The sequence below is a fragment of the Canis aureus genome, chromosome 5, assembly GCF_053574225.1.
Source record: "Canis aureus isolate CA01 chromosome 5, VMU_Caureus_v.1.0, whole genome shotgun sequence".
NCBI classification, from domain to species: Eukaryota; Metazoa; Chordata; class Mammalia; order Carnivora; family Canidae; genus Canis; species Canis aureus.
In genome coordinates, this window is record NC_135615.1 from 70,849,193 (window position 1) to 70,866,211 (window position 17,019).

At 62.8% G+C, this 17,019-nt stretch overlaps 1 protein-coding gene across 1 annotated transcript in view; it reads left to right on the forward strand.

The window, feature by feature from the left end:
- The first annotated feature begins 772 nt into the window (after positions 1-772).
- The window catches only part of SDC3 (syndecan 3), a 43,585-nt gene continuing 27,338 nt past the window's right edge, over positions 773-17,019 (forward strand). Inside the window, exons 1-6 of the mRNA XM_077896504.1 lie at positions 773-906; positions 1,624-1,716; positions 3,616-3,821; positions 4,059-4,189; positions 6,042-6,173; positions 7,364-8,176. Coding sequence (XP_077752630.1) covers positions 773-906; positions 1,624-1,716; positions 3,616-3,821; positions 4,059-4,189; positions 6,042-6,173; positions 7,364-8,176 — 1,509 coding nt within the window. The remainder of the gene's footprint in view (positions 907-1,623; positions 1,717-3,615; positions 3,822-4,058; positions 4,190-6,041; positions 6,174-7,363; positions 8,177-17,019) is intronic.

The window sequence follows — 17,019 nt, forward strand, 5'->3', positions numbered from 1 at the left end:
TGGCGCCTCTTTCTGGGGCCACATGCCTGGCTCATGCTCCAAACTTTCTTTTCTTTTTTTTTAAGATTTTATTTATTCATGATAGACACAGAGAGAGAGAGAGGCAGAGACACAGACAGAGGGAGAAGCAGGCTCTATGCAGGGAGCCCGACGAGGGACTCGATCCCTGGACTCCAGGATCACGCCCTGGGCCAAAAAGAGGGGCTGAACCGCCGAGCCACTCCGGGATCCCTCCAAACTTTAAAACGACTAAAACCTCTAAGTCTTTTTATAACCTGTAGGTGCGTAGCTTCAAATCCCAGCTCCACTGCCCCCCCCCCGGCCCCCCCGCCCCCGTGACCTCTGTGAATCTTATTTTATCTCTGGGCGCCTGGCACAGGGCTGGGCACACCAGGAATAGGAGATGCTGTTAAGTATTATTGCCTCCAGTCTCCCCCGCCCCGTTGGGACCCTCCAGTCTTCCCTGGAGCGACTGTGGCATTTAGCTCCCCTGCGGGATGCTCTGAAGCCTGAATGGCCTTGTCCGGGCGCCTCCCGCTGCTCTCCCCCTCGTGCCTTCTCCCAGCGACTAGGGCCGCGTGGACACGCCAGGACGGGGAGGAGAAGTGGGCCATCCAGGCCAGCTCCTCGCTCGACGATTGCCTGCTCACGTCCAGGACCCTGCGGTGAGGTCCCCGTGGTGAGGCGCTGGGGTCTCCACTGGAAGCGGGCGCGCCGGCCACCGGCATGCAGGGCCTCCAGCCCCCACTGTGCCTGCCAGGACGGGGGGCTCATGAGGGACCGGGGGCCGGACCCACACAGCTCAGCTGCCCCCGAACTCCTGACCCACGGGAACCGGGTGAGACCATCAGCACCGGTTGCCGTTTACGCTGCTGTGGTTGGGGGCCATTTGTTACGCAGCAGCGGGTAACTAGTAACCACCCCCTCAAAACTGCTGGAGCCCAGGATGGTGCCTGGCGAATCAGGGGGCCCACTTCTCACTTCTCCCAGGAGGCACACGCTGTCCTTGGTCTGTAGTGGCCCCCAAAAGCCTGCTCCCGCCCCTGCTCCCCCACCCCGCACCCCCTCCCCGCAACTCCAGGACACGGCCCGGTGCTTCTCAGCGCCCAGGGTGAAGACATGTCTTGGCTGGGGCCGGCCCAGGGATTGTCAGGAGGCCACAGCTGTCCTGTTCCAGAGGTGGCTCAGCTTCCATCTCCCAATCCCAGCGGAGGGTCCCCCAACCCAGCAGCCTCAGGCTTGGAGCGCCCCATGCTGGGAATGACTGGGGGGCCCGGCCCCGAGCGGGGTGCTATTCACCTCCCTCAAGCCCCGGAGCAGGACAGTCACTTGCTCTAACTTCCATAGCAGCAAAGTGGTGGCCCGAGGTCACCGGGCAGGGGGTGGCCGACCCAGGGATTTGACCCCAGAGTCCCCAGGCCTCCTGGTCCCTGCCCACTCCTGCCCTCTGACAGGCCCCGTCGCACCCCCCACTCCACCCCCCCACCCCCCGCCCAGGGCACTGGGGAGGAAGTTTGGCCTCCGGACCTGATCCACTGAGGAGTGAGGAGCCTGCGGCCCGGGGTGGCCACGCAGGGCAGACCCACAGCAGACCTGTCCCACGGTTACTTGTTTGTGTCCCAGGCTGGTGCCCCGGATGCCCCGAATGCCAGCTCCTGCCGCGCCCCCTCTGTGCCCGCCCAGCCCGGAGCAGGGGCTCCAGAAGCGGAGGCTGAGGTTTGGACGCGGGTCTCTACGGATCTCAAAATCCTCAATGAAATGCAAGACACATCAAATATCTCTTTTTTTTTTTTTTTTTAATTTTTATTTATTTATGATAGGCACACAGTAAGAGAGAGAGAGGCAGAGACACAGGCAGAGGGAGAAGCAGGCTCCATGCACCGGGAGCCTGACGTGGGATTCGATCCTGGGTCTCCAGGATCACGCCCTGGGCCAAAGGTAGGCGCTAAACCGCTGCGCCACCCAGGGATCCCCACATCAAATATCTCAATGACGGTCAGCTGAGCTGCGTGCTCAGCTTCCACGGGCTCAGGGGGTCTCCTTGCCCCCCACCCCCAAGTCCTCCTCCTCTCGCCCAGCTCCTGGTCACTGTCCTGCACCCCCTGCTCTGGCTGTCACCCAGCTGGGCTGCTCTAGCCTCAGGATGAGGCGAGAAAGAAACAGTATTTTTAGAGAGGCTTTTTTTTTTCTTCCAGGAAAATGACTCCAAATGTGCAATTTATTCCCAGGCACGGGGGTGTGTTAGTGGGATGGCTTCTGGAACGGCAGGGCCCTCCTCCCTTCCCACGCCGCCCCTCCCGTGCTCTCCTCCCTCCCCTTCCTCTGCAGCCCTGCAGCCCATCCTCTCCCTCCCCTCCCCGCCCTGGGTGCAGGTGCTTGAACACCCACCCATGGGCCAGCTCCCCCCACCCCGACCTGCCCCAGGCCGTTCCTAGCCCTGTGACCTTACTTTTGGCCTGGCAGGAACCGCCCCCCTATGGAAGGAAGGGCCTTGGTTGTGGGGTAGGTGTTACCCCATGAATGTTTGCAAATGGGGCATCTGGTCAAGGAGAAGGGAGTGGGTGAGAGAGCCCCCAGGGCGGGGAATGAAGCCGCCTGGGGTTGTGCCTCTGTGACCCGCGGCCGGTCACTTCCTCTTTTTTTTTTTTTTTAGAATTTAGTTCCTGCTTGTTTTTTAAATTTTTATTTATTTATTTATTTATTTATTTATTTATTTATTTATTTATTTATTTAAAGATTTTATTTATTTATTCATGAGATACACCAGAGAGAGGCAGAGACATAGGCAGAGGGAGAGGGAGAAGCAGGCTCCATGCAGGGAGCCCGACATGGGACTCGATCCCGGGTCTCCAGGATCACCCCCCAGGCTGCAGGCGGCGCCAAACCGCTGAACCACCAGGGCTGCCCTCACTTCCTCTTTTTGGGCCTCGGTTTCTCCCTTATAAAATGGGCAGATGAGGGGGGTGCAGTAGGGAGAGCAACACGAGGCCCCCCACCCCCCTGTTCTTTCTAGCTACAGTGAACAAGCCCCTAGAATGTTCTTGGCCTTATGCACACACACACTGGGAGCTGGAGTTCGAGGCGTCAGGGGCCATCCTCCCGGGCAGGGGCTCAGCCTCTGTGTGACCTGCCTGCCATGGATCAGTGGAGATGTTGCCGCCCCCACCACCCCCCTGCAGCCACCACCGTGAAGCCTTCCTGGATTCCTCCCTGACACCCAAACCCTCAGTGGTGTTAACCCCTCCTCGCCCAGTGCCCTGCTCATTCCTGCAAATTTACAGAGGCCAAGCTGAAAACTCGGGGGAGCTGAAGCCTCAGGGCCCCTGGCCTGCAGAGGCCCTTCCCGAAGCCTCGTTCCTAATTTTGAGTTTGTGGTCTCCTCACACTGTGCAAGCTTCAGGCCCACAGAGCTGGGACCCACCCTGTCTTTATCCCTACCCAGCGTGGGGTCCCAGAGGCCTCTTCGGCCCTCAAGCAGCACCTCCTGAGCCCCGCCACCACCCCGTGGCCTGGCACCCGGGCCAGACCTGGCCAGACGAAGGTGTCTGCTCAGGGACTCGGCCTCCACTCACTTCACCTGCAAGACCAGCCCCGGCCTTGCTCTGGGGCCCACAGGTCACTCAGCTCAAACAAAATCTGCCTCACTGCTTCCCTCTCCCCGGAGCCCTCTGGACTCCAGTTTGTGAACCCCCAGCTCACAGACTTAGAAGAAGAGGCCTGGGTTCAAATCCTGCCCCCTTCCTGGCAGCTGTGTGCCCAGGGGGTGTCACCCACCCCTCACCTTGAAAGGACTGGCCTAGCACCTAACACACAGGACTCAGGTGAGCTCAGGGCACGGGCCTGTCCATCACACAGCCAGGTCCCTTGGATGGGCAGGGGCTCCCCCCACCCAGATGAAGGCCCCCGTGGATGGAGGCCAAGCCAGGTACCTGCTTGTTCTGGCCCCTTCCCAGGCCCCGAGGCCTCCCTCAGAAGCTGAGGTTCACCCCCGTAGGCCTCTTACTTGCTGGGGCAGCAGACTGTGAGTCTCCCCAGCTCTCTCTGTGGGCTCTTGCCAGAATCTGGCCTCAGTTCCCGAATTTTGGAGTCACTCACCTCAGGACTGCAATCACTCAGACTTCCTCAGAAGCAAGCCGGGGTTCCGGCCTCCATCCTGAGTCCAGCCAACATTGGAAGATGCGATGAGAAGGTGGGTGGGGAGGGAGCAGAGGAGGAAGGGGGGTCTGGGGGGCACAGGGACTCCTCTCCCACGGCCTGGGACTACCTGGAGCGGGGATGGCACAGTGAGGAGCCGTCGGCATGCCCGCCTCTGCCATGTGGGGCCTGTCACAAGCTTCTCAGCCTGTCTCCCCAGGTGTGAAATGGGGGCAAAGTGAGCAGCCAGTGACCGCACTGTCTTCACCGGGCGCCAGGCTTTGTTGGAAGGGCTCCCAAGCGTTAGCTCATTTGGTCCTCGTGGTGACCGCCCCGGAGGCAAGTGTATTGTCCCCACATCACAGGACGTGGGGACACCTCAATGACACTGTTGCCGGCAGGCGCTCAGAACAGTGCCTGGTGAACAGTAAGCCCTTAGTGGATCACGGTTCTCTCTTTTTTTTTTTTTTAAGATTTTATTTATTTATTCATGACAAAGAGAGAGAGAGAGAGAGAGAGGCAGAGACACAGGCAGAGGGAGAAGCAGCCTCCACGCAGGGAGCCCGACGTGGGACTCGATCCCGGGTCCCCAGGATCACACCCCAGGCTGAAGGCGGCACCAAACCACTGGGCCATCGGGCTGCCCCATAGTTTTCTTTTTATATGGTCATGTGGGGTGACAAAGGGCCAGTCTGTGTAGCCAAATGCTGGGGGCAGGTAGAGTCACACAACAATTATTGAGCACCTACTGTATGCCAGGCTCGGAGATGCAGCTGTCAATGGGGTGGCTCAGAGCTCAAGGATGTTGGCTGAGGCCTCCCACTTCCCCTTGCTGTCTTGTTAGAGCCCGGAGTCCAGGCCGAGAGCACAGGAAGGTCTGACTGGTTGGGGTGCTGAAGCTTGGCTGTTAGGCGTGGGGGGTTATCCGGGTTCCAGGCTCACTCGAGTCTGCCCACAAGTCGGTTGCGTTCATGCGGCAGTAGGGATCCCCTCACTGGCTCTTTCATTCACCAAATCTCCCAGCCCTACCTCTGGACTCGGCATTACGGTGTGATTGTTAAGAGCCTGGGTCGGGAGCTCAGCTCTCATTCAGCAGCTGTGTGACCTGGGGCAGGTCTCCTAGCTTCTCTGTGGGGTGACGTGGTGGCTCGGGCCGCGCCTGGCCTACAGTCAGCTCTGCTGTGGCTCTGCGATTACTATCCCCTGGGGATACCAAGGTGCTCCCACTCCTGGGGGAGACAGTAGAACAAGGTGAGGGGTGCAGACACCAGCCCTGTCCAGCCCTGCCCAGGAAGGTCAGCGAGGCTCCCCAGAGGGGCGGGGTGGGCCAGAAGCCTGTGTGCATCCTGATGGGGGGGGTGACCCCAAGTGCTGGGACGGAGCTCGAATGCACAGGCAGGCACGGGGCAGGTGATTGTGCACGGTGGGCCGGCGGGCAGGTGAACGTGAACACCTGTGGACCCCGAGGAGAGCAGGAGCAGGCGGGTGAGGGGCAGGAGGAGACCCTGGGGTTCCAGACAATCCCCCCCCCCTTCACTGCGAGCAGTGTCTCTGAGGAGCAGCAGGTGGCGCTCCAGGCCTGCCCAGCCCAAAGATCTCCCTCTCCCACCTCCTGGGCTGTCCTGGAAGAGGGGCTGGGGCTCCTGGACGGCTCAGAACAGGCGGGAACCTCTGAAGACGAGCCATGCTCACTGCCCACCCTGTGCGCGGAGAGTGTCCTAATGACCTCCCTGATAGCTACTTTTCAGAGCCTTGCATGCCTCCCCAGGCGGAGGATCACTACCTCTCCGAGTAGCCATGTGTGGCCAGCTCCAACTGTTCACGAGTCCCTGCTTACACGCAGCTGCCTCCGCCTGCGCTCACCCTAGCCTCGCTGGCCCTACCTCTGCCCTTCGGGAGCTCCTCAGATCCAGTCCGTCCCCTGGCCTGTGGCAGCCCTTCTGGGAGGTGACTATCCCTATAACGAGGTCCCTTACTGTATAAGTGTCATCCCGGCCACCTTTACTGAACGCCGAGCGCGGTGGCAGGGGAGAGCTCCTGTAATCACCACCTGGCGCCTGGCCCTGTGCCTGACACACAGAGGCACTATATTTGGAAAGTGAATGAATGAGTGCACGGACCCTGTGTGGTCATTATTTCCATATTCCAGCTGGGAAGCTAAGGCTCAGAAAAGTAAAGCGTTCAGTGGCACACATGTCATTAACTGGCGGGGGTGGGATCGCCCACCTCCAAGCTGTGCTGGCTCAGCTGGCACCCCTCCTCCTCTCCTGGGCCCCGTAGGCCCCTCTGGACTCATCTCCCCAAGGTGCCCATGGGCCCTAATTCCAAAAGACTCCAGCAATCAGATTCCCAGAAGCTGGGAATTGAGAATTCCTGGGGATTTTTGCATCCCAGAGTTGGAGAGTCTCCCTCCCTTTCCTCTCCAGGATCTCTGCCCGAGGGCAGCTAGCCTGGTCTTACATACCCTCTAGGGACTGGGCTCTCACTCCCTCCAAGGGAACATCTAATTCAGCTCAACCTTATGCCTTGCTGACATTTGTCCTCTGGACCTCCTCGCCAGGGCCCTGAAGGACAGGTCCCGGTCCCCCCAACACCCCAAATTATGGCTGGCATCCCAGAGTCTTTTCTTCCAGACCCAACCCTAGCCCTCTCCCTATTGGCTCCGCCTGTCCCGGTTTCAGTTCTTTTTTCCTTGGGGGAACTGTCCCAGTTTCTGCCCAATTCGGTTCCTATTTCCTGATAGCAGGCCTGGCACAGGGTGGGTGCCGGACACAGGGGCGGACTTCCAGCTGCCACCATCAGCAAATAACCTTCCCGCTCTGGGCCTCAGTTTCCCACCCAGGCGGTGGAGATCCTGACTTCATGGCGGCTGCGGAGGGGGGGGGGGGGGGAGACAACTCAGCAAAGCACTAGAGGGCCAAGCTGAATATTCATGACTATTCACCTTGCCTGCCACCCCCACCCCCACCCAACACCTGGGGCCAGGTGAGCTCAGGTGACTTTGTGAAACCCACACATTTGTTTTGTGCTCCCACTATGTGCCCGGCCCTGTGCTAGCAGTGGGGACACAGCGGTGACCCAGAACACCCGGAACACCCCTGCCCTCCTGGAGCTCGTGTGGTTGGGGACTTGGATAAAAAGTAAGGTGCACAGGCTGGGGGGGGCGGGGGGGACAAAGCAGTAGAGACGGGCCGGGCAGGGCTCGCCGCACCGCCTCTCGCACACCCAGACCCAGGCGGCCGGGGAGGAGCGCTCTCCGTTCCGGGGCGATTGTGTGTGTGTGGGGGGGGGCACAGCGGCACCCCGCAGGCCTGCCCGGCCTTTCCCGTGCGCTCGGGGGACGGGGACACGAGTCTGCAGCCTTTGCGTAGGGAGGGGCGCCGGGGCCCAGGGAGGTCGAGGCCCGGGGGAGGCGGCCCGAACGTACCACAGCCCCGGCCCGGGCGCCGCGACCGGCTTGGGGGGCGGCGGCGGGTCCCCGGCTCCCGCGAGTCTGCTCGGACCCCGCGGCGCGCCGCCCCCCGCACCCCGCGCGGGGTCCCCGCCCCGGACACGCGCTCGGCCGGGGGCGGGGGCCGGGGGCGGGGGCGGGGGCTCGGGTCCGCGGGGTCCGCCGGGTCCGCCCGCCCCGCCCCGCCCCGCCCCGCCCCGCCCCTCCTCCCGCTCCGCCCGCGCTGGGGGCGGCCCGGCGGCGGCGGCGGCGGCGGCGGCTGCGGGCGGCGGCGGCGGCGGCTCACGCTTCCTGCGGGCGCGGCTGCTGTGGGCGCGGAGCCGCGAGGCGGAGCCGGGCCGCCGAGCCGGAGCCCCGAGCCGGGAGCGCGTCGGGCCAGCCTCCGGGCCGCGCCGCCGCCCAGCAGCCGCCCCGCGCGCCGCCTCGGGAACAAAGGCGCCCGCCGCCGCCGCCATGAAGCCGGGGCCGCCGCACCGCCACGGGGCCGCCCACGGGCCAGCAGCGGGGATCGGGGCCGCCGCCCGGCACGGCGCCCGCGGGCTGCTCCTGCCGCCGCTGCTGCTGCTGCTGCTGGCCGGCCGCGCCGCGGGGGTGAGTCCTGACGCGCGCCCGCGCCCCGCCCCGGGACCCCGGGACCCCGGGACCCCGGGACCCCTGGGCCCCCCGACCTCCCGGGCCCCGGGCCCCCGGGCCCCCGCGCCTCCCCGCCCCCCGGGCACCCCCCCAGCCCCCGCGCCTCCCCGCCCCACGGGCACCCCCCCAGCCCCCGCGCCTCCCCCCTTCCCCCTGGGCACCCCCCCAGCCCCCCGCGCCTCCCCTCCCCACGGGCCCCGGGCCCCCGCGCCTCCCCCCTTCCCCCTGGGCACCCCCCCAGCCCCCTGCGCCTCCCCCCTCCCCCCGGGCACTCCCCCAGCCCCCCGCGCCTCCCCCCTCCCCCCTGGGCACCCCCCCAGCCCCCCGCGCCTCCCCTCTTCCCCCTGGGCACCCCCCCAGCCCCCCGCGCCTCCCCCCTCGGCACCCCCCCAGCCCCCCGCGCCTCCCCTCCCCCCGGACACCCCCCACAGCCCCCTGCGCCTCCCCCCTCCCCCCGGGCACCCTCGGGCCCCCGCGCCCCTCCCCTCCCCCTGGACACCCCCCAGTCCTCCCCGCCTCCCCCCTCCCCCCAGCCCCCTGCGCCTCCCCCTCCCTCCTAGGCACCCTCGGGCCCCCGCGCCCCTCCCCTCCCCCCGGACACCCCCAGCCCCCCGCGCCTCCCCTCCCCCCTGGACACCCCCAGCCCCCCGCGCCTCTCCCCTCCCCCCTGGGCCCCCCCAGCCCTCCGCGCCCCTCCCCTCCCTCCATCCCCCCTCCCCGGGGCTGGCGTCGTGGGGGCCGGCCGCCTTCGGGGCTCGCTTCCCCTTGCTCCGGGGACCCCCCTCCCCGGCGGCCCCGGGCGGAGCGAGGTCCCCTGCCCCGGGTCAGGGGCGCGGGGCGGGGGCCCGACGGCGGGCGGGGGGCGCGGGCGCGGGCCGGGCTGGGTGTGTCGCGGATCTGGAGCGAACGTGGCCTTGGCCTCGGGGGTGTGCCCGGCCGCGGCCGCTCGCGGGGAATTGGGGGGGCTCCCCTGGGGCTCCCCTGGGGCGGGAGCGGTTCGCTGCCTCCGAGGGTCGCTGCGGGGAGGGGAGGGCGGGGCCGGGGAGGGCAGGGTGGCGGTGACCGCCGTGAAGGTGACCCGAGGGGGTGAGTGAGGGTGACCCTGTGTCTAATCCCCTCCGCGCCGGCGTTGGGACCTGTGGGCTGTGCAGGGGGGAGGATGAGGGATGGAACCGCGCATGGCTGGGGGCCGCCGTGCCTTACCTGTGTGTGGACCCTGTGGGGGTGACCTATTGTGCTTGCGGAGGGTCAGTGGCGGGGCTGGGCAGCCCTTGGCCATGGCTGTGTGCCCCCCGGGAGGGGGTGCGTGTGTGGGGGAGACACCTCCGTGGTGGGTGTGTGCTTGGGCCCATGGGAATGTGTGTGTGCATGTGTGTGCCTGCATGTGCTTGTGGATGCATGGGTGACCCTGTGGCTGGGGCACGTTGGGGTGCAGAATGTGTGCCGGTGAAGGTGAGTGTATATGTATGCCGTGACCCCGTGAGCGTCTCTTTGAAGGACCACACAGCTGTGGGGTTGAGCTCAGTCCTGGCTCGGTTGGGGGGAGCAAGAGGAGGTAGAGAAAAGAAGGGCCACCTCTCCGCTTGGAGGGACCCCGATCCCAAGTGAGTTCCCCCATGGACACATGTCTGGAGCCTGGACAGCCTCCTTGGCGGGTTCTGGGAGCTGTGCCTGGCCTTCATTCCCCAGGCCGAGAAGCACCCAGGTCTCTCAGGCAGCCCCCAGGTGCCAGCCCTGTCCCCGCGTGTCTCGTGTCCCCGTGGGCTTCGGTGGGCCAGTCTGTAAAATGGGAGGACAGGCACGGATTTAGAGGTCGCTTCTTGGGCAGACAAGCTGCCCGTCAGCCTTCCCCGCCTGGGGGCCGAACGAAGGGTACAGGGAGTACTGAAGGCAAAGTCCAGTCCAGTGCCCGGCGGGCTGGCGGCCTCATCCCGTCCTCCCCCAGGTGGGGTGAGAAGAGGTCCCTGTGACGACCTGGTGACCCAGCCCCGCCTGGCATATGAGTCGCTTTCTCAGCCAAGCTTCTGAAAGATCGTTTATGAATCAAAAGCTGGGAAATAACACAGCCCTGGGTTCAAATCCTGCTACCCCCCCCCCCCGCCCCCGACTCCTGCTGTAACCTTGGGCACGTTGTCTCATCTCTCCGGGCCTCTCTTTTCCCGTCTGTGAAATGAAGCCGGTAACGCGGTCTTCAGAAATGAGATGGGATGAGCCGTGCGCTCATCCACAGAAGTAAACGTTTGATGTAGGGATGGATGAAGGGGGCGTAGGCCAGAAGGCTTTAACCTGGGCGCCCGGCAGGAATCCTGAGCTGTAGGATCTGGGCAAGTCTCCTCCTTTGCCGAACCACTGTTTCTCACTCATAGAACGAGGCTGATGTAATTCATGCCCCACGGGGTGGTGGAAGGAACTGGGCGCCTGTGAGATGGAAGACCACTGGGAGGGCCTGGGTGAGAGGCTGTCCCTGCACCTGAGGGTGAGGGAGAGTGGGTGTGGTTCAGAGCCAGAGCCCAGTAGCAGGGGCAGCAACACCGACTCCCAGGCCAGGATGGTGGGCTTGACTGGGAGGGGCTCCAGGGGAGGTGGGGAGCCCCCGGGGTTAGGCTGTCCAGGAGGAGCATCACCTCATCTGGCCCAGCGGCCAAAAGGGTAAAGGGTGGTGCCAGCGGCCAGGGGTGCCACCCTAGGGGAAGAGGGTAATGCAGGAGGGACTGAGGTTAGGCCAGGAGAGCCCCACCCAGGATGGCTCCAGGAGTGGCCTCCATGGCGGGGTCCTCTAAGGACATCGCTCAACGGGCAGTGGCTGGCTCTGGGCAGGGGAGGGGCAAGATGACCCCTAGGGCTGCCTACCAGTTTGAAAGGGAGTTTGTGTGGGGTGGGGTGGGGTGAGGGGGGCGCTTTCAGGGTGGCCTCTGGGGATAGCAGGTCTCATTCATGCTGCAGATGGTGAGTGTGTGTGTGTGTGTGTGTGTGTGTGTGTGTGTGTGTCTGTCTCCTGGCGTCTGCTTTGGGGAGTCCTCTCTCCTGAAAGACCAGGTGGCTGGGACTCTCAGGGACATCTGGCTTCAGGGCCATCTCAGTCACCACCCAGAGAGGCTTGGAGTGTGGGGATTCTGGAACTTTTAGCTTGGAAACATGTTCATTTAGAGGCTCAGGGCGGGAAGGGATTTTCTGTGTCATCTAGTCTCGTTTGAACATTCCCAGTGATGACATTTCACTACTTGGTGGCTGTGTGACCTTGTGAAAGTTAGTTAACCTCTCTGTGCCTTGTTTCGTGTCTGTAAAACAACAACAACGGAAGAGGTTAATGTGGAAAGCTCCTAGCGCAGCGGCTGGTGCTTAGTAAACACTCAACAAATGCCGGTTTCTTGTTCTTTTATAAGGTTGCTCTTCCGGGGCCTGGGGGCCTGGAGCGTGGTGGGCGGGAGGTAGGGGTGGGACCTTGGGGAGGAGAAATCAATCTAGGAATTTTGCTGAAGGCCCACCCCCGGGCCTGGTGGTTCCTGCCCCCTTCCACCCTCACTACTTCCCCTGCCCTAGAGCGCCCTGCTCTTCCACGACCCGAGTTGACTGTGGATGCGGAGTTGTCAGAGCAAGATCATCCTCACTGCAGAAATTTGAAATTTGGGGACCCCGGGGCTGTTTGAGGCCAGGCCCTGACACAAGGACACCACAGGGGCCTGCTGTCTGTTAACTCCCAAGGTGGGAGGGGCTCCAGGGATAGACACCTGCTGTGTGACTGAGCAAGGGGTTTCTCTGTTTCAACGTCCTCGTCCTCGTCTGTAGAGTAGGGACTGTAACAGCGCCAACCTCACAGGGGTGTTGCCATGAGAAAATGAGCTCCGTGGGTAGAATGAGCACAGCCTGCCACGTAGTGAGCTCTCAGGAGATAGAGCCTTTCCAGGAGGGAGCCTGGAGAGGTCAGAGAGGGCTTCCTGGAGGAGGAGGTTTTGAGCTGTGCAAGCAAAATGGTCCCCACATGGCAGGGAGCAAGCTGTAGCCCGCCCTGACCCTAGGCTTTCTTACTTGTCAACTGAGGACAAATGCTTGACTTTCAGGGCTGCTTTGGGGGTTACAGTACCCTCATGGCAGAGTTGGGATGGGGACCCGGTGCCTTCTACTCCTTGGGGGGCAACACAGTGCCTCCAGCTGCAAATTCAATGTTTCTTCTTCCCTCGTGTTGGGGGTTGGTTGGGGGTGAGCTCTGCTGCAGAAAGGAGCTGAGGGGCACCTGGGTGGCTCAGTCGGCTAGGCATCTGCCTTCAGCTCAGGTCGTGACCTCGGGGTCCTGGGATCGAGCCCTTCGTTGGGCTTCCCGCTCAGTGGGGGTCTGCTTCTCCCTCTGCCCCTCCCTCCCACTTGCTTGCCCTCTCTGTCTCAATTAAGTAAATTAAGTACATAAAATCGATAAAAAAAAAAGAAAGAAAAAGAAAAAAGCAGTTTGGCCTTTTGAAGACAGATGGCTCCTCCCCACTCCTGGACTGGGACATGGGGTCCCTGGGGGTCCCTGGGGGCCCCAGGGCAGCCCTGGGGTAGGGCAGTTTTGGGCCTAGGCTCTGGAAAATGCTGGGGCACCAGTGGGGTGGGTGGGAGAGGTGGAGACAGAGCTCCCCTCAGAAGCCAGGCCTTGCCGCAGGTGTCCCTCCAAATCCTCCCGTTGGAGCTGTGACCCCCCTGCCCCCAGGCCCGGGCTGCTTCTTGGGGAGAGGGGTGGGTCCTTCTAGAAGAGGCTGTAGGAGGATTGCTGAGGCTGGAGCAGACGGAAGCAGCTGGCACAGGAAGGGTAAAGCCTCCGTCTGCCTCTGCCCCCCCCACCCCGGGCTGTGGGCATGATCTGGGGAGGCCTTAATGACCCAAGCAGCAAACTAATGCTCCCCAAAAGCCCCGCCCACTAAGCGCTTGCTGTGTATTGGCTCATTTAATCCTCAGGGTAATCTTTGCGGGTGGGAACGCCCAGAACCTCGGCTCAGAGAGGTTAAATGACTTGCCCACGGTCACACAGCTGCAAAGTAGCAGAGCTGGATAGAGCCAGGGCCTGCCAGGCTGGGAGTGCGGGGCTGCCTCTCGATTTCACTCCTTGCTCTGTGACCTTGGGCCTCCACACCTCGCGTCCCCTCCCCATCCCCCCCCCAGCACACCGGATGCCCCCCCCCCCCCCCCCCCCCCCCCCCCCCCCGTGTGGGGCTCGCTCTCTGCACAGGCGACCGGGCCTGTGACCCGCAGAACGTTGTGGAACCAGATCTCCATCCCTGCTGCCCCATCCCTGAGTCGTGGCCCCTGGTCCCGAAGGTTCCCTGTGGCCTGAGTGACTTGGTGGAGCTCGCGCAGCCCGAGTCAGGAGAAGCATCAGGATGCTTCCCGATGGACCGTGAGCCCCCGCGGGCAGGCTCTGTGGATGTTTCTTCTCTGCAGAGTCCCTGGGCCAACTTTGCGCCTGGCCCAGAATCGAACAGTTTGAGTGAATGAATGAGTGAATGAATGAGTGAGTGAGTGAGTGAAGGAAGCCGGGACCGTGAGCTCTGGGGCCCAGGCTGGGGCTTTGTGTGCTCTCCTCTGGAGCAGGGTGGGTGGACGGTGAGACTGGCAGAGGTCTGCTGGGTCCAGGCGGGGGCTCGTGGGCTGAGGGTGGCCACACGGGGTGGGCCTGCTGTCCCCGTGCCAAGCCGCCGCCACCACATCTGGGCGGGACAGAGGCGCTGTGGCTCTGGGCTCCGGCTCAGCTGCCTGGAAGCCTGTGATTTTGTGTCTGGGGGGGGGCAGGGTGCCAGGAGCTGCCCTAGGGCCCAGCCCCCAGTCCGGCAGGGGACCACCTGGCTTGTCCTGCTGTCCCTGCTAACGGTCCACCACAGCCCACCACAGCCCAGGAACATCAGGCCAGCGCCTGGTAAATATTTGTTGACTGGCTTCCTTGGGGGGGGAACCCTGCCTTGGCTCCCAGGCGCCCAGATTCCTGGAGGCTGGGGAGCCTTTACTTCCGGCCTGCCTCCCTCCAGAGCAGGCCCTGGCCGGAGGGGGTGGCTGCTTTCCTCCCGCCGTTGACCGGCTTAGTCTCCATGGCCAAACAGGAAGCTGTGATTATAGGGGGGAGTCTGGGCAGTGATGGCTGAGGGCCCAGCTGCAGGGTGGGGGTGGGGGTGGCCCCTGACAAACGATCTGGCCTCTTCCCTACCTGGCTGCTGACGGTGGAGGGCAGGGACCGCCTGTGCTGGCTGTCACACCAGGTGGAGAGGGCTGTACCGCAGTACCCTGTGACCCAGCTGGCCAAGGTCGGCCTTCTTTCCACCCTGGGGCCCCACCTGCGCCTTGGTGCCGTGTGTTTTGGGGTCTCCAAACCTGAGGGTGTATCTTGAGCTAGTAGGAGGAGCAGGGATCCCAGAGATAACTGGACCAGGGTCGAAATCCTGGTTCTCCCGATCCTTGGCTGTGTGATCTTGGCAAGCTCACTTAACCTCTCTGAGCCTCATTCTCTTGCTTAAAACAGGCTAAGAGCACCTCTGGCTGTCTCAAGAGTTGCTAGAGGGGCCCCTGGGTGGCTCAGTGGTTGAGTGTCTGTCTCCAGCTCAGGTTGTGGTCCCGAGGGCCTGGGATCGAGTCCCATATCGGGCTCCCCGCAGGGAGCCTGCTTCTCCCTCTGCCTATGTCTCTGCCTCTCTCTGTGTGTCTCTCATGAATAAATAAGTAAAATATTAAAAAAAAAGTTGCGTGAGAATGAACACCATGAAATAATATAGAGCCTGATAAGGAGGGCTCCTGTACATACTGATTTTTTTCTGTTTACCTGCTTTGGTTTTGCTCTTTTCCTGTCCCTCTCTTGGTCTCCCTGAGGAGCTGCTTTTGGGGCTGGGAGTAAGGCTTTCCCTTGGAGAGTGGGAACCAGGTTTGCGTGGTCATGGATGTCCCAAGTAGAACCCTGGAGGTGGGGCGACCGCCAAAGGGAGAGCCTGCCGTCTCACAGGTGGGAGTCCCGAAGCCCAGGGACGGCCTGGGGGCCTGGCCCAGGGTCGGCGCTTGTTATCCATCCAGCCTTAGGTGGGCCCATGGAGCCTTCGAGGCCTCGCAGAGGCTGTGGCCTTCCCCCCATTTAGAAGGCTCAGAGCTGTCGAGCCGCTTGCCAAGGCTCACACAGCCAGGTCCTGTTGGAGCCAGCTGTCCACTTGCCCCGCCGCGACTCTGGAGTTCCATCTGTCCCATCACTGACCTTGTCACACACACCCCCCTTCAGGGCCAGGGTTTTCTGAGATGGGATGGGGAGGGGAGTCACGGGGTGGGGAGGGGTGGGGGATCTTGCTAGTTAGGGTCTTCATCCTGCTTCTGGGATTGGCAGTGAGCTCTCTTCACCCTGGGATCAGCATCAGCCCAAGCTCTCCTGGGGCTCACTGTACCCCCTGCACTGCCAGCCAGCACCCCCATCCTGCACCCCCCGCCCCAGCCCTGCTCACCAGCCCAGACTTTAATAAGGATAATGGGGAATCTGGGAAATCGAATTGTAGCAAACCAATTGCCAATGCAATTGTGGGCATCAGGGGCCTGTGGGGCTCACTGTGCCCCTCCTTGGGCTGGGGTTTGGGAGCAGCCTTGTGGGGGCCGAGGGGGCTGTGCACACAAGGTTCCTGGAGCGCTGGGGGGTTGTGTTGGGAGCAGGGGAAGGATAGTCTGGCTTGGCAGGACCCATGTACTGCTGTCCTCTGCAGGCTCCACAGCGACGGGGAGGGCGCCCATGGTCCCAGCTGCCCTTCAGTGGGCTGCCACTTGCTGCTGACTGCCACCTTCTTAGGGTCACGCTGCCATGGAGGTGGAACTCGGGGTGTCCTGCCCTCAAGATGCGCCCTGTGTTGGGGGGCACCTGGGTGGCTCAGTTGGTTGAGCGTGTGCCTTTGGCTCATGATCCCAAGGTCCTGATCCCGGGGTCCTGGGATTGAGGTCTGTGTTAGGTTCCCTGCTCAGCGGGGAGTCTGCTTCTCTCTCTCCCTCTGTGTTCTCTGTCTCTCTCAAGTAAATAAATAAAATCTTAAAAAAAAAAATGCTCCCTGTGTTGGGAAGGCAGGCACAGATGGTGACAACACGAGGACAGTGATCATGGCCAGTACTTATGGGGTGTATGCTGCACGCCAGGCATGGCCCCGTGCTTTATGTCAGTTCTTACCATGACCCTGTGAAGCGGGTGTTCTTACCCCACTTTACAGATGGGGACCCAGAGGCCCGAGAGGTTGAGCAGTGAGCCCAAGGTGAGCAGTTAGCAGGCGGCTGGAGTCCGTGGTCCTGAGATGCTGTGATGTCAGGGGCGTGGGGCTGGTCAAACAGGCGTGTGGCATGGTGTGTGCTCATACGTGGCGCCGTCTTTTGCTTGGTTAATTTGTTCTTTCTGCAACCATTTTTGAGCACCTGCCGTGTGCCGGGGCCTGCGCTAGGGGCTGTGGGTGTGCAGGTGTATCTCGTGTGTGTTGGGAGTCTTGTCGGCGAGCCTTGCTCGGGTGAGATGTGTGTTGGTGGTGGGTGTGTATGGTGCCTGTGTGAGGCTTCAGGGGCAGGTGTGCAAGAGCAGCCGGGAGGGGAACCCCGCCTCCCCCACCGAGGCCTGTTCGAATCCCAGAAGCCAAGCGGACTTGGGCAAGCCTTGGTCTTCCCCGCTGTTCAGTGGGCCCATGAGATGTCACTCGCTAGGCCGGGCCGCGGATGGGGTTGGGGGAGGCGCAGCTCGTGACCTGGTTGGCAGCCAGTTAAAGGACACTGGTGCCGGGTAGCTATCTTGATTTTAATTATTTTAATTCTGCTTTCTCTGAGATCCTTGTGTTTCAGAGGTG